At 46.6% G+C, this 25078-nt stretch overlaps 1 protein-coding gene across 2 annotated transcripts in view; it reads right to left on the bottom strand.

Annotated features, from left to right (window-relative positions):
* Positions 1 to 25078, bottom strand: part of TOP1MT (DNA topoisomerase I mitochondrial) — a 39454-nt gene that overhangs the window by 9482 nt on the left and 4894 nt on the right. The window contains exons 2-10 of one of the 2 annotated variants that reach the window (XM_077932690.1): positions 22008 to 22070; positions 20878 to 20953; positions 18542 to 19059; positions 10555 to 10670; positions 8232 to 8353; positions 6435 to 6557; positions 4248 to 4435; positions 2579 to 2723; positions 1509 to 1652 (exon numbers count right to left, since the gene is read on the bottom strand). In XM_077932690.1, the coding sequence (XP_077788816.1) occupies positions 1509 to 1652; positions 2579 to 2723; positions 4248 to 4435; positions 6435 to 6557; positions 8232 to 8353; positions 10555 to 10670; positions 18542 to 19059; positions 20878 to 20953; positions 22008 to 22054 (1479 nt within the window). In that variant the 5' untranslated portion in view covers positions 22055 to 22070. Of the gene's footprint in view, positions 1 to 1508; positions 1653 to 2578; positions 2724 to 4247; positions 4436 to 6434; positions 6558 to 8231; positions 8354 to 10554; positions 10671 to 14250; positions 14707 to 18541; positions 19060 to 20877; positions 20954 to 22007; positions 22071 to 25078 lie in introns of those variants that run through there. The other variant, XM_028736042.2, reaches the window with a different exon arrangement.

Here is a 25078-nt window from a genome sequence, read left to right as displayed (position 1 = left end):
AATTTATTATTTATACCCCGCCCATCTGGCTGAGTTTCCCCAGCCACTCTGGGGAAAACAATACAGCATTAAATATTAAAAACTTCCCTAAACAGGGCTGCCTTCAGATGTCTTCTAAAAGTAAAATAGTTGTTTATTGCCTTGACATCTGGTGGGAGGGTGTTCCACAGGGCGGGTGCCACCACCGAGAAGGCCCTCTGCCTGGTTCCCTGTAACCTCGCTTCTCACAGGGAGGGAACCGCCAGAAGGCCCTCAGCCCTGGATCTCAGAGCCATGGGGGGAGCGGGGGCAGTCAGATGCAGGCTCTCTCCAAAACACTGCTTCTATCTTGCATTGCAGGGGGGGCAGATGGTTGACCCCCTAAGGAACCCCTTCCAACGCCACCATTGCAGCTGAGAGACCAGAAACCTTTGGTGCTTCCCCTCCTCACGCCTTTGGACCCCATGTCAGGGACTGGACTGAGGAGGAATCGTGGGGACCGCCCCCTTTCTTCCTGCACCTTCCCAAGAAGAGGACACTATAGATTCAAAACAAAGCAGCAGTTTGCAGAAAGTCATAGTTCAGAGGCTACAGAGAGGAGAAGCTGGGAAGTATTGGGAGAGCAGCAGGAAGAAGACGTACCAGCGGAGGTAGCCGACACTCAAGTGTCTCCAGAAAACATTCCTGACCCCGCCCCTCTCCCAAAACCAGGTGTGCAAAACCAGGCGTGCAAACCCAAAACCAGGTAGTGGGGCTGCCCTTGAGACTGACCCAGAAACTCTGCCCGCTGCCTCCCCCCAGCTATAGGGCAGCTGAGTGGGATGAGGCAGACTCCGGAGGCCACGCCCCTGCAAGCAGCTGGCCCTGCCCCCGGGTGCAGGACACATGCGCCGCCCCATGCGTCCAATCGGCTTGCTCCGCCACTGGGTGATGCTAATGCTCTTGAGATAGGCGGGTTCTAACAGTAGCAGCCAACAGTGCATGGCTGCCACTCGGCAGAATCTGTGCTCTCCAGGCGGCGACTGTCCGAAACAGACAGCGAGATGGGAGAAGCAGAGGCAGGTTCCTACCCTAGCAGGGCCACAGCTCAGTTAGGGCCCTGAGCTCCACTGCATGTGTTCTGCATGCAGAAGGTCATGCAGAAGGACCAATCCCAAGAAGCTATTCCAGGCAAGGCTTGGAGGGAAACCCTGTCAGAAATCCTAGAAATCTGGCTCCGAGGGCCTTCTGGAGAAGCGAGGTTACAGGAAACCAGGCAGAGGGCCTTCTTGGTGGTGGCTCCCGCCCTGTGGAATACCCTCCCATCAGATGTCAAGGAAATAAATAACTACCTGACTTTTACAAGACATCTGAAGGCAGTCCTGTTTAGGGAAGCTTTGAATGTTTGAAGTTTTATCGTGTTTTTAATATTATTATTATTATTATTATTATTATTATTATTATTATTATTACTACTACTACTACTAGAAAGGAATATTCGCAACCGGCTTTAAGAGCAATATTCCCCTGCCCCAGAAAGCAGCCCTTACCTTGTCAATGAAATAAAGAGCCACGGACCTCTGCCGCTTCTTCATCTCCTTCGATTTCCAGTCCGCCCGGTACTGAGCACGAATCTTGCCCACCACCCCTTTCAAGCAGCGAGCAATTTCGTATTTCTGCCAGTCCTTCTCCCCCTGGGAAGAGAAGCAGAACCGGATACAAGTGTATACTTCCTGTCCATGGAGGCGCAGGTCAATTCTGTATCCAGGGCAGCTGTCTACCAACTCCACCTGGTACGCAGGCTGAGACCCTACCTGCCCGCGGACTGTCTCGTCAGAGTGGTGCATGCTCTAGTTATCTCCCGCTTGGACTACTGCAATGCGCTCTACGTGGGGCTACCTTTGAAGGTGACTCGGAAACTACAACTAATCCAGAATGCGGCAGCTAGACTGGTGACTGGGGGCGGCCGCCGAGACCACATAACACCAGTCTTGAAAGACCTACATTGGCTCCCAGTACGTTTCCGAGCACAATTCAAAGTGCTGGTGTTGACCTTTAAAGCCCTAAACGGCCTCGGCCCAGTATACCTGAAGGAGCGTCTCCACCCCCATTGTTCTGCCCGGACGCTGAGGTCCAGCGCCGAGGGCCTTCTGGCGGTTCCCTCATTGCGAGAAGCAAAGCTACAGGGAACCAGGCAGAGAGCCTTTTCGGTAGTGGCGCCCGCCCTGTGGAACACCCTCCCATCAGATGTCAAAACGATAAACAACTACCTGACATTCAGAAGACATCTTAAGGCAGCCCTGTTCAGGGAAGTTTTTAATGTATGATATTTTAGTGTTTTTTGGTTTCTATGGAAGCCGCCCAGAGTGGCTGGGAAAACCCAGCCAGATGGGCGGGGTACAAATAATAAATAAATAATAATAATTATTATTATTATTATTATTATTATTATTATTTTGCATCATGCGAATGCGCAGAAGTGCTCTGCGCACCGCACACATGCGTAAAGGCGGCGCCTCCAGTTAAGGACTTTTCAGGTTAGGTACGGACCCCCGGAACGAATTTAATTCGTATCCGGAGGGTCCACTGTACTCCTGAAGGGAACGCCCCCGTCCCTTACCTTCAGCTTGGAACTGGGGTTCAACATAATGTACTTTATGGCCCCATTAATGTTCTCCGTCCACGACGCCAGCCAGGTCACACTGTTGTCACACCGAACTTCCTTCCACTTGTGCCCAGGAGGGGGTTTCGGGATCTTGGAACCCCTGGACAAAAAATGGGGGGGAAGAGGAGAGGGGAAAGGTTAAGTTATCAGAAAGCAAAGCAGGAAACAACACAATCTGGATGGTGAAAATATGCATTTTGTTCGTATAAGCGACCAAACGACTGAGTTCCCTGGACTGCTTTTACAGGGAATCGGAAATCAGGGTGGATAAAAATCGAAGGTTCTTTTTTTAAAAAAATCAGATTATTTTTTTAAAAATCAGGGTGTGGTTTTTTTATTTATATTGGATTTTGAAAATAAAATGCTTTCGGAGGAAAAAACTTTCTAAATATAGCTTTCTATTTAAGTTACATTGTAGTCCAAAGACTATTCATCAGCAAATGAGGATTTGTTGTAAGTTTTTCATGTGTGCTTAAAACTCAGTCTAAGTTGTTGTTTTTTTATTAAAAAAAATATGTTTAACCACATCAGTTAACAGACATGGATACATATGCTATAATGTTATTGTTTTAGTTAAATAAATTGTTTAAATTGTTATTAAGGGAATTGTTATTTTTCTCCAATAAAGGAGGAGGGAAGCCAAAGTTGTCGACCGTTTTTTAGGGGGGGTAATCGCTCACCTGTAACAATGACGCAGCGGAAAAGGGAATATTTGACGCTACGGAGTAATAGAGCGATGGAGGAGGAGGGCGGGAACTTTTGCTCCATTGCTTTTCACTGCTGCCAATCAAGGGGCACCCCCCTCCAGAATTATAGTCCAAAGACTACCCTTCGGGAAATACGGATTTGTTTTAAGTTTTACATGTGTGCTTAAAACTCAGTCTAGGTTTTTTAAAAAACCAACAACGTTTAACCGCATCAGTTTACTAACATGGATACATATGCTATAATGTTATTGTTTTAGTTAAATAAATTGTTATTAAGAAAATTGTTATTTTTCTCCTTCCAATAAAGGAGGGGGGAGCCAAAGTTGATGCAGCAGAAAAGGCTGCTTTATATTTGATGCTACAGAGTAACAGAGCGATGGAGGAGGAGGGCGGGAACTTTCGCTCCATTGCTTTTCACTGCCGCTGATTGAGGGGCACCCCCCCCCCCCGGATTTGGCACCCGGGTGCCCCGCACCCCTTGAACCCCCAGGTAAAGACGGCCCTGGTTCCACAGGGCGGGTGCCACTACTGAGAAGGCCCTTATAAAAACAGATGAAACCACAGGGGGTTGGACTGTGTCTATGGGTCTACGTCTCCTTAGGTCAGTGTTTCCCAACCTTGGGCCTCCAGCTGTTTTTGGCCTACAACTCCCATCATCCCTAGCTAGCAAGACCAGTGGTCAGGGATGATGGGAATTGTAGTTCAAAAACAGCTGGAGGCCCAAGGTTGGGAAACACTGCCTTAGGTATTCCCTTTATTTAATTTCTTTCCTGACTTTCGCCAGGGCAGGTTCCAGCAATAAATTTAAAAAACGCAATATTGAAAGAAGTTTGAAACAGACCTCTATCTTTGCTCCTCAAGAGATGAACCCCCCTCTGAGCCCAACAGAGTCGCCCTTCTATGACCCAGGTACCCACTTGCTACAGTTTATGATGACATCTTCAGGCATTATCCTCTTCTTGACCCTCCCCATCTTCGGGTGGTCCCCACGGCCTCGGAAAAGACCCGGCGGCTCCGTCTTGAAGTTGCCAATCTTCTCCCGGTGCCCGTCAATCGTGCAGTAACCGTATTCCTCTTGTATTCTTTCTGCTTCCTTTTTCAATTTCTGGGTTTTAAAAAAAGGGCAAAAGGAATAAGACTGAGAGGTAAATTAATGGGCGGAAACAGGTGTTATTCCGATAGTTTTAAGTCAGGCTTTGATAAGGGTAGAGGAAGGTGGGGGGGTATAAATAATAAAATTATTATTATTATTATTATTATTATTATTATTATTATTATTATTATTACTATTACAGCCTGTCCCCACCTTCTGGGGGTAGACTAACTGTACAGTCTTCAAGTGTTTGCTAAGGCTAGCCCATGTTGAACGTATGTGCAATAGCCTAACCTTCAAGATTATTCATTTTGATTTCAATTACCGTATTTTTTGCTCCATAACACTCACTTTTTTCCTCCTAGAAAGTAAGGGGAAATGTCTGTGCGTGTTATGGAGCGAATGCCTACGGATGGCGGGGGGGGGTGTCTGCTGCAGTCGTGAGCAGAGGATCCATGGTTCCCCTTCCTTCCCTCCTCCGTAGCTCGCTTTGCTCGCTTTGAAACAGCAAAGCGGGAGAAGAGCCGCTGAGTGGGGAGGAGAGAGGGACAGAGAGCCTGGTTACAAAGCACGGATCCACATGGATCCTCAGGATTTTTGCACTGGGTCACCCCAAATTCACCATCAGATCACATAGCATGTCCATGGCTACAGCTTGCACCAAAAAAACCACGCACCCACTGTTGCCTGGGGCCGCAGTGGTGCAAAAACGTGGTTACAAAGCATGGATCCACAGGGTTTTTGCATTGGGCTACCCCAGACTCACCGTCAGATCACGTCTGTGGCCACAGCATGAACCACAAAAATCATACATCCACTGTTTCGTTTAGAATATTTTTTTCTTGTTTTCCTCCTCTAAAAACTATGTGCGTGTTATGGTCAGGTGCGTGTTATAGAGCGAAAAATACAGTAGTTAGAAAGAGTTAATAAACAGCTTTATCACAGAGGTATCTAAGCTGGTGCACATGATCAAACTGCAGGCAACGCAGAGCCATTAAAAGCATGTACAGTGGTACCTCGGTTCTCAAACGCCTTGGTACTCAAACAACTTGGAACCCAAACACTGCAAACCCGGAAGTAAGTGTTCCGGCTTGTGAACTTTTTTTCAGAAGCCAAACTCCTCTGTTTTGAATGTTATGCTTCCGTTTTGAGTGTTACACTGTGGTCTGTCTGTTTTTGCTATTTATTTTGCATTTTGTTTTTGCAGCTCTTTTTTTTGTGACTGTGTAGAAACCAGTCCAGCTAGTGATGGATTGATTGTGTGACTGCAGTACACTGTTTATTGCAGCCTTTCTCAACCTATGGGTCCCCAGATATTGTTGAACTACAACTCCCATCACCCCTAGCTAGCAAGGCCAGAGCTCAGGCATGATGGGAGTTGTAGTCCAAAAACATCTGGGGACCCACAGGTCGAGAACTGCTGGTTTATTGCTTTCATTTTATGGATCAATTGTCTTGTTAGATAGTAAAATTCATGTTAAATTGCTGTCTTAGGGGTTGTTTTTAAAAGTCTGGAACGGATTAATCCATTTTGCTTTACTTTCTATGTGAAAGCACGCCTTGGTTTTGGAACGCTTTGGTTTTGGAACGGACTTCTGGAACGAATTAAGTTGGAGAACCAAGGTACCACTGTACGCATAAAATAAATTACAGTTTAAAAGCAGATCAAAGTTTTAAAACAACTAAATAAGTAACTAAATTATATATCTGGGAAGGCTTCCTGAAATACAAAATCCATACAGGCAGCCTGCCCAATGTCAAGAGGCAGGGAGTTCCAAATGCTGCCACAGTAAAAGACCAACTCCTGAAAACGGACATTTTGAGGCACTTGCAAAAGTTCCACTGAACAAAGTGGTTGAATAATAATAATAATTATAATTATAAAGTGGTTGAATAGGTGCATCTGGGGCAAACTGTTCCCTTAAGTTAGGTGGAAATCACAAATCTAGGATTGCAGTTCAGTGGCCAAAGAGGCCTTGGGTTTTATCAGCTAGCAGGGGTGTGTCTGAACCTGTTTTTCCTCCTTTGGCAGAGCTTTCTGAGCCTCCTGTCTCTCCACGAAATAATCGTGAATCTCCCTGAAGTCGCATTTGTCCAGCTGCTTGATCTTCTTCCTCTCCTCCGACGTCATCTGCTACAGGAAATCAAGGAGGCAGAGGTTTGAGTTCTAAAGCTGCCTGTCACACCAAGAAATAAGGCATATGAGCCATGAGATTATCGTCAATAACGCCTGCCTTCACCCAACAGAGAACCCCAATTAGCTGCGTCCCGCAGATTCACGTGTCTGTCTAGGGACGTGGGTGGTGCTGTGCTCTAAACCACGGAGCCTCTTTGGCTTGCCGATCGGAAAGTTGGTGGTTCGAGTCCCCACAATGGAGTGAGCTCCCGTTGCTCTGTCCCTGCTCCTGCCTATCTAGCAGTTCGAAAGCACACCAGTGCAAGTAGATAAATAGATACCACTGTGGCAGGAAGGTAAACGGCATTTCCGTGCGCTCTGGCACCCATCAGGGTGTTCTGTTGCACCAGAACCGGTTTAGTCCTGCTGGCCACACGACCCGGAAAGCTGCCTGTGGACAAACGCCGGCTCGCTCAGCCTGAAAGCGAGATGAGCGCCGCAATCCCATAGTTAAATGACTGGACTTAACTGTCCAGGGATCCTTTACCTTTTTTTACCTTTACCTAGGCCAGGAACACCCAAAATGGCTGGTAGTGGCTCTTCAGTGGAGCCTCCAAGTTGGAGATAGTCTACCTCCAAGTACCAGTCGAGGCGGATGAACCACAAGGCCCTGATCACCACCCTCATCCCCTTGCCTGCCTGATTCCCAGAGGGACTGGACCGAATACTGCCAGAAACACTATACTTTTTCTGAGCCATCAAGATTGCAATTATTTTCTTATGCATCTGAGGAGGCACCTTAGGGACGTCTCAAGGCCAGCAGGAAATAAGCCTGATACAACGACAACAAAAAATGTGTCTAGAGTGTCAGTAATATGCAAGTACGGTCATACCTCGGGTTAAAGACGCTTCGGGTTACATCTTTTCAGGTTGCGTCCCATGGCGACCCGGAAGTAACAGAATGGGTTACTTCCGGGTTTCGCTGCTCGGGCATGCACAGACGTTCAAAATGACGTCACGTGCATGCGCAGAAGCGGAGAATCGCGACCTGTGCATGCGCAGACGCAGGTTGCGTTCCTCTGAGGTTGCGAGCAGGGCTCTGGAACGGATCCCGTTCGCAACCAGAGGTACCACTGTATATGGTCCCAGGACTTTCCAAGTTCCTGGGACCTTCCTGTCTTGTGCTCATTTCTGATTGTTGCTGTTACTTATTTAATGTTTGATTTTACATAGTCGTAGAATGCAATGCAGAAAGAGCAGCTAAATCTACTTGATTCCAGCTATGTATTACTTCATGTAAAGCATCTTAAAGCAATTTAGCAATAAAAACGATTCAACATCTACAAATGATTACCAGCAATTCCACAGATACAAAGGATTAAAAGTGATTACAAAGGTAAAACAGATTTCAAATCCAATATAGACTGAGATAAAGATCTCCACTTAAAAGGCTTGTTGAGCCCTCTTGGACATTTTTGGGTCATAACTGACCTACTGTGGGGCAGTTGCCAGGAGCACAAAAAGCTGCCCACTGGCCCATTGAGCCTAGTTCTGTCTACACTGACTGGCAGCATCTTCCCAGGGTTCCAGCTGCCAGCCTCACCTGGACTGATCCTGGGTCTTTCTGCACACCAGGGAGATGTTCGGCCACTGAGCCACCCCCCCTCTCCCCAGGGAGCCACAGGCAAATACCTCTGTCCAGTCACAGAAAAAATTCTTCTTGAAAATCGCCTTTCTCGTGTAGTCGTGATCGAGCATCTTCGCATAGAACGTGGCTATCTCCTCCGTCGCCGGGCTGAGTTTCATAGGCTTGCCTGGAAAGAACAACAGTGGCCCGGCAGGGAGAAACAAAACTCTTTTAGCCATTTTGCCTTCCGCTTTTCAATTTATTATTTTTTTTTGTCCTAGAGACAAAAACGATCTCTAAGCAAAGTAGATAAAATCATTCTAAGTAATGCACAGATAAAAACCAGCAAATTTTCAAAGCAAATGCGGACAACTAAATAACAAGTTTGGGAAGGCTTGCTAAAATAATTTTTTAAAAAAGGTTTCCCGTAGGTGCTTGAAATAGTGAAGCAAGGATGGCTTGCCTAACATCACTCTAGCCCAATGGCTGCCATTAATTTGATTTTGAATTGATTTTAAAATGAATTGATTTTAGAATGCTGTGCTACTTTTATTGTTGTTAGCCGCTCTGAGCCCGGCTTCGGCTGGGGAGGGCGGGATATAAATAAAATTTTATTATTATCAAGAGGCAGGGAGTTCCAAAGGACAGGTGTTGCCATGCTAAAAGAGGCTTCTGAAGAACATCTGTTTGCACCAGATCTGCTTTTGGACTAATCCGGCAGACTCTTCTTATGTTTTTATGACCCCCTGCAGATGTGGTTAACTGTTCAGACTGAAAAACCTTTACCAAAAACTAAGTTTGTTTTAGTTGACCTTTGCCCAAGACCATTCAACCATTGCCTGTTTTCTTCACCAACCTGTCCAGCACAGAGGGTTGGCTATGCCAGTAAATAAAGACCCTTTCAGTCTAGGGTGGGGTTTTTTTGGGGTGGTTGGGGCATTGCAGGTACACTAGGCAACATGCTATTGATGAAATCATTCATGGTGGATTTATAACTGGACGGTCCACACAGCATTCTGCTTTGTTCTGCAATGATTCCACCATATTACCACATTATGGCCGCCTTGGTAGGGGGGCGCATCTTGCGCTATGACACAACCAAAGCGCAACAAAAAATACCCTGACCCGGAACATTTATTGGAACCAAAAGTTGCAGGATTTCAGCAGGGAGCTCTAGGTTGTGCACTGATTGAAAAGGAAGCAGTATCGCAAAACTCTTGCATCAATTGCATATAACCGCCCCATTATCATTATGAGCACAAACTGTCATGATTGCACAATAAAAAGGACATCTAGTTAAAGGTAAAGAGACCCCTGACCATTAGGTCCAGTCGTGGCCAACTCTAGGGTTGCGGCGCTCATCTCGCTTTACTGGCCGAGGGAGCCGGTGTACAGCTTCTGGGTAGTGTGGCCAGCATGACTAAGCCGCTTCTGGTGAACCAGAGCAGCGCACGGAAACGCTGTTTACCTTCCTGCCGGAGCGGTAGCTATTTATCTACTTGCACTTTGTGCTTTCAAACCGCTAGGTTGGCAGGAGCAGGGACTGAGCAACAGGAACTCACTCCGTCGCGGGGATTCGAACCGCCGACCTTCTGATCGGCAAGTCCTAGGCTCTGTGGTTTAACCCACAGTGCCACCCGCATCCCTAAATTCCAGAGATTAAGGGGTTGCTTAGCGCAGACGGTCAGGGAACAAATATCTCCAACTTGGTGAACTTGGAGAGGGTCAAAGGAGGAGCAACTGGGAGCTGGCAGGATTTTTCTTGCTCTCGTCATCTTCAAGGTGCAGGCTGCAGCCTCTCAGGAGTTCAGCCTACACTCAAGTAGGACCCTGGCAGAGACACATGCCTGGCTGGCATGTTCTCTCCCTCCTGGTCGTTCATTTGGGAGCTTCAACAGCTTTCTTCTGCCCAAACATCACAGCAACCGATGCCAACAGACATCGGCACACTTAGGGATCCGCAGAGTTTGCGCATCGTGCGTGACAGACCTCAGCAACTCAGCATTTTGGCTAATCTACTTTATTTACATATAAACACACACGGAGCACTGCAAGATGGCTCCCTCTCTCTCTAGCATCAGACAGCAAAGAGGAAAAGAACAAAGGACAATAGTCCCACTTCATGGAACACAGTGACACAAACATCCTGTCTCCGTCACTTCCCACTCTGTGGAGTCAAAACATACACCGTCATGTGAAAGACAACAATCCCATGACTGCAATCACGGAGCAGGAATTCTAACAGAGCCACGCGGTCGCACCAATCCTGAGTGGGTTGTTGTTCCATCTCTTTCTCTCATCCCAGCCCCCCGCCACTCAGGGTGACTTCAGGGAAGCCACGGACCTTGCAGCCCATTCCATACAAATTGAAGGAAAGACTATACCCACCGTTGTAATAGAAGCAGACTCCCCGCGGCAGCCTTTCGTAGGGCGGCGCAAAATACGGTCCCCTGTGCTCCAGCTGCTGCCACTTCACGCCATTCGCATGCTGCTCCTCTTCCCACCTGGCGAGAGCAAAAGAGGACAAAGAACCAAGGATCACATCTCCCTTTTCGGCTCAAAGTTAACTTGGACGGCTTTGTTTCTTGTATTTGAAAATCCGATTATTATATTATTATTATTTATTTTATTTTAGGGAAAGACGCAAGAGTTAAGCTCAGCCCAGGCTTTCCAGAGTCCCTACAGACAGGTGGACTCATTATTTTATTTATATCCCAAATTTCATGGGCCCATTCTTACAAAGCCACCATTTGAGACTGCGGGCCATTATTACGGACCCATTACACAATTCAAAGTATTGGTGTTGACCTTTAAAGCCCTAAACGGCCTTGGCCCAGTATACCTGAAGCAGTGTCTCCACCCCCATCGTTCAGCCCAGACACTGAGGTCCAGCTCCGAGGGCCTTCTGGCAGTTCCCTCCCTGCGAGAAGTGAGGCTACAGGGAACCAGGCAGAGGGCCTTCTCAGTAGTGGCACCCGCCTTGTGGAATGCCCTTCCATCAGATGTCAAGGAAAGAAACAACTACCTGACATTTAGAAGACATCTGAAGGCAGCCCTGTTCAGGGAAGGTTTTAATGTGTGACATTTTAATGCATTTTTAATCTTTGTTGGAAGCCGCCCAGAGTGGCTAGGGAAACCTAGCCAGATGGGCGGGGTACAAATAATAAATAATAATAATTATTTTCTCCAAATAAAACAATGGACCCATTATCTTATTTTATTTTCCAAATCTACCACCAAATGTTATTTATTAAGTGCCAACGGATGGACCCATTATTTTATTTATCTTTATTTCATTTACACAGATGAAGCCATCATTTTATTTACTCATGCAATAAGAGACCTTGTTTGCAAAATGTGAAATTTACAAAGTTTGCAACTGCTGCCCATGGCAGGGCCTTCTTTGAGGTGGCTCCCTCTTTCTGGAATGCCCTTGCGGGGGACAAGCACTTGTCTATCCTCATCATTAACACTGAAGAGGAATTTTAAAACTCTCCTGGCCGCCCAGGCCTCTAAGGGCTGAGAGACGATGTCCTTGGTAACCTGGAAGCAATCAACTGTGTATGTCTCTATTTCTCACTGTTTTCAGATGTACTTTACAGCTTTAGTTAACAGGTTTTATTTTTAATCGTATTGTTTTGCAGCTGCACAGCTTGTTGCGCTGGACTCCTTTGAGAGAATGCAAAATGAAATTAGACCTGGTTGGCCACTGTGAGAATAGGACTGGATGGGCTAAACAAGTAAGATAAAATAAAAGTCAATTATAGAAGCTCCCAAAAAATCAGTGACAAGTTCCAGAGATGTAATAAATATTAATATTAATAATTTGTTGTACCCCGTCCATCTGACTGGGTTACCCCAGCTTCCATCAAATATAAAAGAACGAAACAAAGCATTGCAAACCTCGTATGAGTTATATTTTCATGAATTTGTAGAGTTTGAAGGGGATCCTGAGAGTCATCTAGTCCAACCCCCAGAAATGCAGGAATCAACGCAGGAATTTGATCCAGTCTATCAAAGAAGGATAGTATGTGGACCGAGAACTCCCAGAAGTGCAAGCTGGATTTAGAAGAGGCAGAGGAACCAGAGACCAAATTGCAAACATGTGCTGGATTATGGAGAAAGCTAGAGAGTTCCAGAAAGACATCTACTTCTGCTTCATTGACTATGCAAAAGCCTTTGACTGTGTCGACCACAGCAAACTATGGCAAGTTCTTAAAGAAATGGGAGTGCCTGATCACCTCATCTGTCTCCTGAGAAATCTCTATGTGGGACAAGAAGCTACAGTTAGAACTGGATATGGAACAACGGATTGGTTCAAAATTGGGAAAGGAGTACAGCAAAGCTGTATATTGTCTCCCTGGTCATTTAATTTATATGCAGAATACATCATGCGAAAGGCTGGGCTGGATGAATCCCAAACTGGAATTAAGATTGCCGGAAGAAATATCAACAACCTCAGATATGCAGATGACACAACCTTGATGGCAGAAAGTGAGGAGGAATTAAAGAACCTTTTAATGAGGGTGAAAGAGGAGAGCGCAAAATATGGTCTGAAGCTCAACATCAAAAAAACGAAGATCATGGCCACTGGTCCCATCACCTCCTGGCAAATAGAAGGGGACGAAATGGAGGCAGTGAGAGATTTTACTTTCTTGGGCTCCATGATCACTGCAGATGGTGACAGCAGCCACGAAATTAAAAGACGCCTGCTTCTTGGGAGAAGGGCAATGACAGGCCTAGACAGCATCTTGAGAAGTAGAGACGTCACCTTACCAACAAAGGTCCGCATAGTTAAAGCCATGGTTTTCCCAGTAGTGATGTATGGAAGTGAGAGCTGGACCATAAAGAAGGCTGATCGCCGAAGAATTGATGCTTTTGAATTATGGTGCTGGAGGAGACTCTTGAGAGTCCCATGGACTGCAAGAAGATCAAACGCATCCATTCTTAAGGAAATCAGCCCTGAGTGCTCACTGGAAGGACAGATCATGAAGCTGAGGCTCCAGTACTTTGGCCACCTCATGAGAAGAGAAGACTCCCTGGAGAAGACACTGATGTTGGGAAAGATGCAGGGCACAAGGAGAAGGGGGCGACAGAGGACGAGATGGTTGGATAGTGTTTTCGAGGTTACCAGCATGAGTTTGAGGTAGTGGAGGACAGAGGTGCCTGGCATGCTCTGGTCCATGGCGTCACGAAGAGTCGGACACGACTAAACAACTAAACAACAACAACAACAACAACAACAACAACAAATCATGTGGTGCTTTTTAGCTTTCTGTTAAATTATGCTGTACATTTTTACTGTGCTATCCTTTTGCAACCTGCTTGGAAGGTTTCCTCCCCCCACAACACAACACAAACAACCAAGCCATACATAAATTTCACAAGATGAAAAAAATATACGTTATAAAATGAATTTTTTTAAAAAAAATATTCGCCCCAAACCACACCCCGCTCCAAAAGAACAAAGTTTCCTAGGAAACCTCCGCACCCGCCTCCACCCTAAAGGCACGAGGCTATTTTTTTAAAATGAAGGATTATTTATTACAACAGCAGTCATAAAGAAGAAACATGAAACTCACAGGAAAAAAATGAAATATACAGGTTAAATTGCCATGTTGGCACTTTGCGATAAATAAGTGCGTTTTGGGTTGCAGGTTTATTTATTTATTATTATTATTATTGCAAAAGATACAACACAAACATAAAAAAACAATACCACAATGACAACTAAACATTAATTGACTACACATCATCTAACACCACACATATCTTTGACTTCCGGATCGCCTCGTTGTGCTTTCTAAATGCAAGTATTCTTAACCTATACACACTTCCTATTATATCTATTACATACCAGGAACAATTTTTACATTTATGATTTCTTTTAACGTTCAAGATTCAGTCTATACCTGCCAGGAGATTTGCATTTTTCACAGGACTGTTTTAAATATTCTTTAGATATTGCACTTTCTTTGCTCGCTTTCTGAGTGCTGAGTTTCCTCTTATTCTCCGAGGCCATTATTGCAGTTAATTATTATTATTATTATTACTGTTGTTGCTGCTGCTGCAAATCTCTCATACCTGATCCTCGAGGTCTTCGCATTCCTGCACGCTGCGTGAATCCGCATGGCATTAAATGTCAGGAAGCGTTGGAGGGATGCTGGAGGGATCTGGGCATGGGATGGGCAGGGTGACCATGCAGCCAGTGAAAGCACATGCTTAAGCATTCCAGGATGCCGGGCATGTCAAATCTGCAAAAGCCTGATCCTGCTATGCCTCCTTGCCTGCTAAGAAGATCTTGCACGCGTCCCGCAGCCCAGCCACATGGCAACAGCCGTGTGTCACTCCTGCACGACCTTCCACCAGGAACTGCTTTGGTCTCCTCCCAGCCCTCTTAAAGCAAGGCTTACAAAAGCAGCAAAAATTAAATGCATGCGTTTCCAGGCATGCTTTCCAAAATAATCATCATAATCATTAAGGACAACCATGCATTTATTTTTAAAAAATAATTAAAAAGCAGGCATGTTTTGATCAGCAGTTCTGGCTACCCACAATGCCAGAGCGCTGAGGGATGATGGGAAATGTAGTTCAGGGAGCTCAGCATCTGCCTAGCTCGCCATGTGATGCAAGCAAAGCGGTTGCTAGGTAGCCTTTCCGTCCGGGCCAGGTTCATTTAAAGAGACAGGAGCAACATTAGAGGGGTCCTTGCTAGTTTGGGAGGTTTTTTTAGTGGAGAAGTTTGGTGACCCAGCCTTCTCCAAGAAGATGCTCTGGCAGATGTTTTTGGACTCCCATCGCTCCCCTCCAGTATTTTAATATGCGGCAAATGACAGTTTCGTTTCTTACTCTTTCTAAAAATAAATATATATTTTGGGGGGAAAGTTTTTAATTCAGCTGGTTTGTATGTTGTTGAAGACAATTGTGGCAATTGTCTTTATAGTTTGTTTGTTTTTGCACAGTACAAGAGGAAACATTTGAGAAATCTTGCATCAATACTATTTATTTTATTTTTAGAAGATAATCTTTATTGATTTTATGATTACATACTATACGTATACACATTACTTTACATTTACATTTACTCCTAAAAGTTGACTTCCCTCCTTCCTTCTTCTGGCTTTTTTATGTCATCTCTAAGTTTTTTGCATTATCTTTATTGATTTTGTATATTGTTCTTCTTTCAACTTTATCTGCATCAATACTATTTAAATAAGTGACCTGATCTCAACAGAAGTGGGGTCTTAGCTAGGGTTTTTTTGGGGGGGAACTGTTACGGAAATTACGGGGGGGGGGCACATCTTTAAAGTTGTTAAATGTTACAAATATTATGCCTGAATGTATCCTTTCGACTTGACAGCTCAGGGAAGTTACCTAGCTTTAAATATAATATAAAATCAACTCCTTTGCCAGTTTCCTCCATTCCAAAGCTATTTTCCCCCTTGAAAAAGGACTCCAGGAAGTTCCCAGAAGTGACAACTGCTGAGCTGATTGTTGGCCAAGGAAAGTCTAATCCCATCACCAAACTTGCCAAGGGGTCCAGACATGCAAAGGAAGTTCTACTGGACTTTGGGTGGCGGGACTTCAGAGGTGTTTGCCTATGCTCATCTTATACCTGAGTCTTGCCCTGACATGTTTGCTTATGCTAATCTTGTACCAAGGACTTTTTTGGACATGTTTGGCAAGGTTAAACTAGTGTAACCCCTGCCTAGGTAAAGGTAAAGGGACCCCTGACCATTAAGTCCAGTCACGGACGACTCTGGGGTTGTGGCGCTCATCTCGCTTTATTGGCTAAGGGAGCCGACGTACAGCTTCCAGGTCATGTGGCCAGCAGGACTAAGCCGCTTCTGGCCAACCAGAGCAGCGCATGGAAACGCCGTTTACCTTCCTGCCGGAGTGGTACCTATTTATCTACTTGCACTGCATGCTTTCGAACTGCTAGGTGGGCAGGAGCAGGGACCGAGCAACGGCAGCTCACCCCGTCGCGGGGATTCGAACCGCCAACCTTCTAATCGGCAAGCCCTAGGCTCTGTGGTTTAACCCACAGCGCCACCAGCATCTCGCCGCAGGGACCTGTGGGCTCTGCCCATGAGCTGGGTGACTGAGCAGCCTCGCACCTAGATTTTTCCATAACAGGAACCTAACCCAAAAATAGTGGTTTTAAGCTTTTTGAGCTGCTTCCATGTTGTCGTGGATTTCCCTGACGTATGGCAAGTTAACTCTTAGCAAGCAAATGACTTTGTTGGAAGCTTACTCAGAAGTAAGTTCCACTGGGTCCAAAAGGGCTTACTACTCTCAGGTAAGTGCCTGTAGGATTTCAGCCCCAGTCTATCAATCAATCCAATCCAAACTTCTAAATCTAAAACTATAAATGTTTGATGATAAGAGACTCACAGAGTTGAAAGGGATCCGCAAGGGTCATCTAGTCCAACCCCCCCCCCGACCCCGTAATGCAGGAATCTTTTGCCCAACATGGGGCTTGAACGCACAACCCTGAAATTAAGATGGAGTAAGCTTGTTATCTCCTGCTCCAGAGGGCAGGACCCAAACTGATGGATAAAAAAACCAAGAAAGGAGATTCTGACTAAACATTAGGAAGAACTGTCTGAATGTAAGAGGTATCTGACAGTGGAAAGTGATGGGCTGTTCTTCCTTGGAGGTTTTTAAGCAGAGGCTAGATCACAGGGATTCTTTAGGATTCTTTAGGTTGGACTAGATGACCCTCGTAGTCCCTTCAAACTCTACAATTCGATGATGAGTCTAGATGCTGATTGTAAGACAACTTATGGGCTTTTGTGAAATCTAAGAACATGTAAATGAATGCTTTATGCTGACACCTAGTGGGCAAGTAGATTTAAGCCACAGTATAGAGAACATAGGGGACGCGGGTGGCGCTGTGGGTAAAAGCCTCAGCGCCTAGGGCTTGCCGATCGAAAGGTCGGCGGTTCGAATCCCCGCGGCGGGGTGCGCTCCCGTTGTTCGGTCCCAGCGCCTGCCAACCTAGCAGTTCGAAAGCACCCCCGGGTGCAAGTAGATAAATAGGGACCGCTTACTAGCGGGAAGGTAAACAGCGTTTCTGTGTGCGGCGCTGGTGCTGGCTCGCCAGTTGCAGCTTCGTCATGCTGGCCACGTGACCCGGAAGTGTCTCCGGACAGCGCTGGCCCCCGGCCTATAGAGTGAGATGGGCGCACAACCCTAGAGTCTGTCAAGACTGGCCCGTACGGGCAGGGGTACCTTTACCTTTACCTATAGAGAACATATGGGACGCGGGTGGCACTGTGGGTAAAAGCCTCAGCGCCTAGGGCTTGCCGATCGAAAGGTTGGCGGTTCGAATCCCCACGGCGGGGTGCGCTCCCGTTGCTTGGTCCCAGCGCCTGCCAACCTAGCAGTTCGAAAGCACCTCCGAGTGCAAGTAGATAAATAGGGACCGCTTACTAGCGGGAAGGTAAACGGCGTTTCCGTGTGCGGCTCTGGCTCGCCAGAGCAGTAATGTCACGCTGGCCACGTGACGCGGAAGTGTCTCCGGACAGCGCTGGCCCCCGGCCTCTTAAGTGAGATGGGCGCACAACCCTAGAGTCTGTTAAGACTGGCCCGTACGGGCAGGGGTACCTTTACCTTTACCATATATATATATATATATATATATATATATATATATATATATGAGATGCAGGTGGTGCTGTGGGTTAAACCACAGAGCCTAGGACTTGCCGATCAGAAGGTCAGTAGTTCGAATTCCTAGAACGGGGTGAGCTCCCGTTGCTCCGGTCCCTGGTCCTGCCCACCTAGCAGTTCAAAAGCACGTCAAAGTGCAAGTAGGAGGAGACTCTTGAGAGTCCCATGGACCGCAAGAAGATCAAACCTCTCCATTCTGAAGGAAATCAGCCCTGAGTGCTCACTGGAAGGACAGATCCTGAAGCTGAGGCTCCAAGACTTTGGCCACCTCATGAGAAGAGAAGACTCCCTGGAAAAGACCCTGATGTTGGGAAAGATGGAGGGCACAAGGAGAAGGGGACGACAGAGGACGAGATGGTGGGACAGTGTTCTCGAAGCTACCAACATGAGTTTGACCAAACTGCGGGAGGCAGTGGAAGACAGGAGTGCCTGGCGTGCTCTGGTCCAGGGGGTCATGAAGAGTCGGACACGACTAAACGACTAAACAAGAAGAGTGCAGCTGATGACTGAGCGATCGTTTTTGCAAAATGGAAAGTAACCAGAAGTAAATAAGCATCAGCAAACACAGTTGACACCAGAAAGAAGTCACCTAAACAAAATTGAACCAATCTGGAAATAATCTGCATAACTGGGTTGAAATTTATAAAATCAATTTCAAAAATAGTATTGGCAAAGACCCCAACCCGAACGCAGAACGTACCACTTCCACTTGTCCTCTTTCCCGCATTCATCCTCCTTCTTCCTTTTCTTCCTCGCGCCTCCATCCTCCTCCTTCGCTTTCCTCTTCCTGGAGCCTCCCAAACACCCAGGTTTGGAAGTGGCTCCTTTTTTCTGGCCTTTATTGGCCTTCTTTCCTCTCATGCCGTCCTCCGAGGCCTCTTCCCCCTGGACCTTCTTCCTCCTGGCCTCCCCCTCTTTTTGCACCTCAATCTCTTTATCCGACTCTTGCTCGGTCTTCACCTCTCTCTTCTCCCTTTCGCCTGCGCCCTCTCCTTCCTCCTCGGCCCTCTCCACCTTTTCCTCCACTCCTTTTGCTCCGTTCAAGTTCTCCTGCTCCGGAGCCCTCGCTTTGCTGCGGCTTCCTGGACTCTCCCACACCTCCTCCGTCTCCGCTTTCGCACCAGAGACTTTCCTCTCCTTCCTCCTCTTCCTTTCCTCCGCTGAGGTGCTGCCCGTTTCCAAGCAGGGCGGCGTGTTCTCCACCTGCCGCCTTGTGACCTGTCCAAAACGAAAAACGGGGAAAGAGTTTGCCACAAGAAAAGCCGTGCGGATGTCCTGTGACTGCAACCACAACAAGAATCGGGAAGGAAAATTGCCTGCCTTGAGATTTTCATCTCTTTACAGTTAAAACACACAAACATGCTTCTCTGGAACTTAGGGCCTCAAAGATTGGCTTGGAAGCATTCAGGCAAGTTTTTAAAAAATCTTGCAGTTTGGAGACAGCAGATAGGGAGGTAGTTTGTTCCTTCTCTCCCCAAAACTCAATGCAACGCAAGGCATATACAGTCGTACCTTGATTGTCAAACTTAATCCATTCCGGGAGTCTGTTCAACTCCCGAAATGGTTCAAAAACCAAGGCGCAACTTCTGATTGGCTGCAGGAGCTTCCTGTGCACAATCAGAAGCTGCGGAGGACGTTTGGCCTCCGAAAAACGTTCGCAAAGCCAAAACGTCTGAGTACCAAGGCATTCAACAACCAAGGTATGACTGCATTAGAAAGTCCTTTTTCACACAATGCATAATTACCAGTGGCGTAGCGTGGGTTGTCAGCACCCGGGGCAAGGCAAGTAATTTGCGCCCCCTAACCCGTGGATTTGCGCCCCCTAACCTGTGGATTTGCCCTAACCCCAGATGTTGCGCCCGGTGAGGCCGGCCCCCCCTGCACCCCCCACACTACGCCACTGATAATTACGGTACTTTGCTGGGCGATACCCGGTTTTCAACTTCGTGATGTATATCACCAGCTAAACATCGTGATATGCCGATATATCACAATGTCCGAAATAAGGATGGAGCTATACAGAGGCATCAGCTGACATCGCGGTTTCCCCCGCATCGTGATTTTTGCATAGCACATATGCATCATGATTCGCAATATATCACCAGGTCAAAAATTATGAAACCGATATCACAATATGGACTTCAAACCAGTTTTGGACGATATGTCGATCTATCACCCAGCCCTAAAATGTATTAGTCACACCTGCAGATTCATTGTGCTGTTTTTGTGATATACAAATGACGTAAGAAGACTCGGCCTATTCATTTGTATCGTTTATTATCCCTATGATCCTCATTTAGAAAACCTAATAAAAAAATTATTCAAAAGAAAAGAACGGTGTTAGTCAAAAGCTCATCTCATGAAGCTGAGGGATCTACTACTGATGGCTATTGTGGAGCCTCCACAATCAGAGGCAGAATACCCCCGAATGCCAGTTGCTGGGGGACAAAAAACACTGGGCGGCTCCTGATTTCAAGCCCTGCTGAACTAGACAGACCTTTGGTTTGATCTGCAAGACCCCTGCTACCCGTTAGAATTCCTGCTCCGTGATTGCAGTCATGGGATTGTTGTCTTTCACATGATGGTATATATTTTGACTCCACAGAGTGGGAAGTGACGGAGACAGGATGTTTGTGCTACTGTGTTCCATGAAGTGGGACTAATTGTTCTTTTTCTCTTTGCTGTCTGATGCTAGAAAGAGAGGGAGCCATGTTGCAGTGCTCTGTGTGTGTTTATATGTAAATAAAGTAGATTAGCCAAAATGCTGAGTTGCTGAGGTCTGTTATGCAAGTTGCGCAAACTCTGCAGATCCCTAAATGTGCCAGTGTCGGTTGGTATTGGTCGCTGTGATGTTCGGGCAGAAGAAAGCTTTTGAAGCTCCCGAACGAAAGACCAGGAGGGAGAGAACATGCCAGTCGGGCATGTGTCTCTGCCAGGGTCCTACTCGAGTGTAGGCTGAACTCCTGACACTACATTCTGGCATAGTAAAGCAGCTTAGGTGTAAAATGTTGTTGCAGAAAACCCCATGCTACTCACTGCCTTATTTTCGTCCCTGGATGCGGGCAGCCGTTCCTCTGCTCCCAGCCGAACTTTCTTGGCCAAGGGCTCTTCTCTGAAATGTAAGCAAAGCAGAGGCGATGGTTAAACCAGCCTGCCTTAATTGAGATTCCTACATTGCAGCGGGTTGGACTAGATGACCCACAGGGTCCCTTCCTACTCTGCAATTCTGTGATTCTGTGCTGCATCTCCCTGTGAGGGTCTTGCTGGGCAGGCAACCCCTTCAACATACCCGAAAGCTCTTCCACCACGATGTCCCTACCAGAGCGGAATGGCAGACCAAGTTGATGGACTATGCAGAGATGGCAAAAATGACCGGGGAAATCAGAAATCGGGAAGGTCAAAACTTCAGCAAAGAATGGGCAGGATTTTTATGATATTTGGGAAACCACTGTAAACAACTGAACTCTTTAGGAAGACTTAAATAACACTTGTAACAAAGACTTTGGATATAATGGATAATCCAATAATTGGATAAAAATATTCAGCAGAAAAGGAAAAATACGGAACCCATGGAGAGGTGCAGGGAAATCTAATGATTCGAGAGAATCTTGTGTATTTGTTTTATTTGTGATTTTGAACGTAAACATTAATGGGGAAAAACCAAATAAAAAATTAATAACAACAACAAAAGGAAGTTAGCATGATGTGGTAAACAGGGCACCAAAGTTTAGAGCATTAGGCTCCAATCTCTGCTCTTATTTATTTTTCCTAAGCACAACAGGTCCAAGAAACAGATAGGTAGCCGTGTTGGTCTGCCATAGTCAAAACAAAACAAAAATCCTTCCAGTAGCACCTTAAAGACCAACTAAGTTAGTTCTTGGTATAAGCTTTCGTGTGCATGCACACTTCTTCAGATACCTTGGAAGGAATTTTTTTTTGTTTAGGTCCAAGAAAGACATCTTTTTAAACCCAAAGCTTGCACTCTCTATTAAGTGATTTCCTCCCCCACCCCCCCACCCTTTTCCTACATGCGCATAAAGCACTTTTTTTAAAAAAAGGTGCTGCTCTTTCTAAGTGCGGATATATTTTTCTTGGCGAGGATTGTGTCATCCCCTGTATGCCTCTCTCCCTGAGCTTGCTCCCGAAACCCCTTATCACAACTTTACCTCAGATGAGGAACGCCGTGGCTGTTACCCTCTGTCACAAAGTCCATGGCACTCTCCAGGCCTCTGGAAAAAGAGAAAAACCCAGGGTTGCCCCCGTTAAGACATGGCACTAGGTGGGTTTCAGTAGCATTACACCAGGGGTCAGCAAACTTTTTCAGCAGGGTGCCGGTCCACTGTCTCTCAGACCTTGTGGAGGGCCAGACTATATCTTGAAGAAAAAAGAATGAATTCCTATGCCCCACAAATAATCCAGAGACGCATTTTAAATAAAAGCACACATTCTACTCATGTAAAAACACGCTGATTCCCAGACCATCCGCACGCCGGATTTAGAAGGCAATTGGTCCGGATCCGGCCCCTGGGCCTTAGTTTGCCTACCCATGCATTACACAATCTACAGTTCAACAGAAGAAAGGTTTCAAGACAACAGACTAATAATAATAATAATAATAATAATAATAATTTATTTACCGGTATACCCCGCCCTCCCCAGCCAGAGCCGGGCTCAGGGCGGCTAACACCAGTAAAATTACAATAAAAACATAATGGGGGGGGGACAATTTAAAATACAGGTTAAAATGCAATTTTAAATACAGCCTCATTTTAAAAGTAGCCCATAGATCAAAACCATAAGGGGAGTGGAAAAATAAGGGTCAGATTGAGCCCAAACCAAAGGCCAGGCGGAACAGCTCTGTCTTGCAGGCCCTGCGGAAAGATGTCAAGTCCCCAAAAGATTTCATACCAGGCTAGGGGGGCAGCCTTGGCCAACCTGGTGTCCTCCAGAGGTTTCGGACTACAACTCCCGTGGGAGTTGTAGTACGAAAGGCCTGGAGATTGCCAGGCTGACAAAGGCAGCCCTAGGGCAATTTTGCCACCGGCAAGTCTGGCCCTCGGGATGAGGGAGCGCCAGCCGGGGTGCCCAGATGCCCACATCCCCTTTGGCGATACTTGCCACTGGGGAAGCGTGAAGTGGGACTGACTCCATTTTCTAACAAGGAGCCCTCTGTGGCGGAGTCAGAGCCAGAGTGATGGAGGGAGAAAGGAGAGCACAGTGGTTGCCTAGCAACCGCAGCATCCCTGCCCTTTGGTCCAAGCCGACTTCCAGTCCGCTTCGTTCCGTTCATCTCTCCGTGGAATGGCTGAGACGGAGGCCCTTGCGGTCACTTGGAAGGCACACCTCTGGACCCACGAAGCAGGACTGTGGGTCAGCCCACAGTTCCCACTCCCTGTCCACCTTTCCAGGCGGAATTCCACACATTTTAAACACATTTCCAGCAGCATCTTGCTGCATCGCTCTGTTGATTTGAGCGGATGACGTCAATATAGATTGCAGCTATAACAAAGGCGGCATTTTTTTGTCTCCACCAAGCTAAGCAATTGGCTCCTTACCTCTCTCGCCCTGACCTAGCCACTGTGATCCACGTGACGGTCACCTCCAGACTGGATTATTGTAACTCACTCTACGTGGGGCTGCCCTTGAGACTAACCCAGTAACTCCAGCGGGTGCAGAATGCCGCGGCGAGACTCCTTACGGAGTCCTCGCCACGGGATCACATTCACCCGGTGCTATACCAGCTGCACTGGCTCCCGGTGGAGTACAGGATCAGGTTTAAGGTGATGGTTTTAACCTTTAAAGCCCTATACGGCCTAAGACCCTCGTACCTACAAGACCGCCTCTCCCTCCCACGGAGGACCTTACGGTCTTCAAATAAAAACATCTTGGAGGTCCCGGGCCACAGGGAGGTTAGGCTGGCCTCAACCAGAGCCAGGGCTTTTTCGGCCGTGGCCCCGATCTGGTGGAACGCTCCGTCACAAGAGACAAGGGCCCTGCGGGACTTGACATATTTCCGCAGGGCCTGCAAGACGGAGCTGTTCCACCAGGCCTTTGGCCAAGGCACAGCCTGACCCCCCTCCTTTGGTAATCCTCATAGAACAATGGTTCCTCATAGAACCCAATGGTTGCCTTTAATTTGACTCTGAATTGATTTTAGAATGTATTTCAATTAATAGATTGTGATTTTATGTAAACTGTGTTACTTTTATTGTTGTTCGCCGCTCTGAGCCCGGCTTCGGCTGGGGAGGGCGGGATATATATAAATAAAATTATTATTATTATTATTATTATTATTATTATTATTATTATTATTATTATATTATGGTGCTCAAAGTAGGCTGCTAGCTTTGCCAGCACATAGAAGACACACAGAATGAGTCCACCTCGCTGAGGCTCTTTAAAAATGGGTCATTAAATACAGGCCTGGCTCTGGAAACCAGAAAAGAGGCTTTCAAAACTGATGGAACCATTTAATTAAAAACTGAAGTTGGATTAATCTGCAATAAATCCCAGACCTTGGGTCTGCTGTCCCCAGCACCCCCACCGCTGCCCCATAACCTTACAGCTGTATCACAAGCGGAATTAAATGCGTTCAGCTTGCTACCCTATAAAGAACATTATTGAGAATAGAAGTCCTGCACAAACCACCAAGGAAGGTAAGAATAGAATTCAAACAGAAACAATTAATTGCACTCCCCCCCCAAAAAAAAAATCCAATTAAAACTATGTAGTTTAATTAATTCAACAAGAACTGATGGGCTTGATCCAGTGATAGCAGCTTTCCTACCCTGTGGAATGCCCTCGCAGCAGATGTCAAGGAAATAAACAACTATCCAACTTTTAGAAGACATCTGAAGGCAGCCCTGTTTAGGGAAGTTTTTAATGTTTGATGTTTTATTCTGTTTTTTTTAAAATGTTCTGGTGGGGACGCAGGTGGCGCTGTGGTCTGAACCACTGAGCCTTGGGCTTGCCGATCAGAAGGTTGGCGGTTCAAATCCCCGCGATGGGGTGAGCTCCTGTTGCTCAGTCCCTGCTCCTGCCAACCTAGCAGTTTGAAAGCACATCAAAGTGCAAGTAGATAAATAGGTACCGCTCTGGCGGGAAGGTAAACGGCGTTTCCGTGCACTGCTTTAGTTCGCCAGAAGCAGCTTAGTCATGCTGGCCACATGACCCGAAAGCTGTACGCCGGCTCCCTCAGCCAATAAAGCGAGATGAGTGCCGCAACCCTAGAGTCGAT

Source organism: Podarcis muralis, chromosome 8 (assembly GCF_964188315.1).
Source record: "Podarcis muralis chromosome 8, rPodMur119.hap1.1, whole genome shotgun sequence".
Lineage (NCBI taxonomy): Eukaryota > Metazoa > Chordata > Lepidosauria > Squamata > Lacertidae > Podarcis > Podarcis muralis.
The sequence above is the reverse complement of the archived record's forward strand: the minus strand, read 5'-3'. Positions and strand labels throughout refer to the sequence as shown.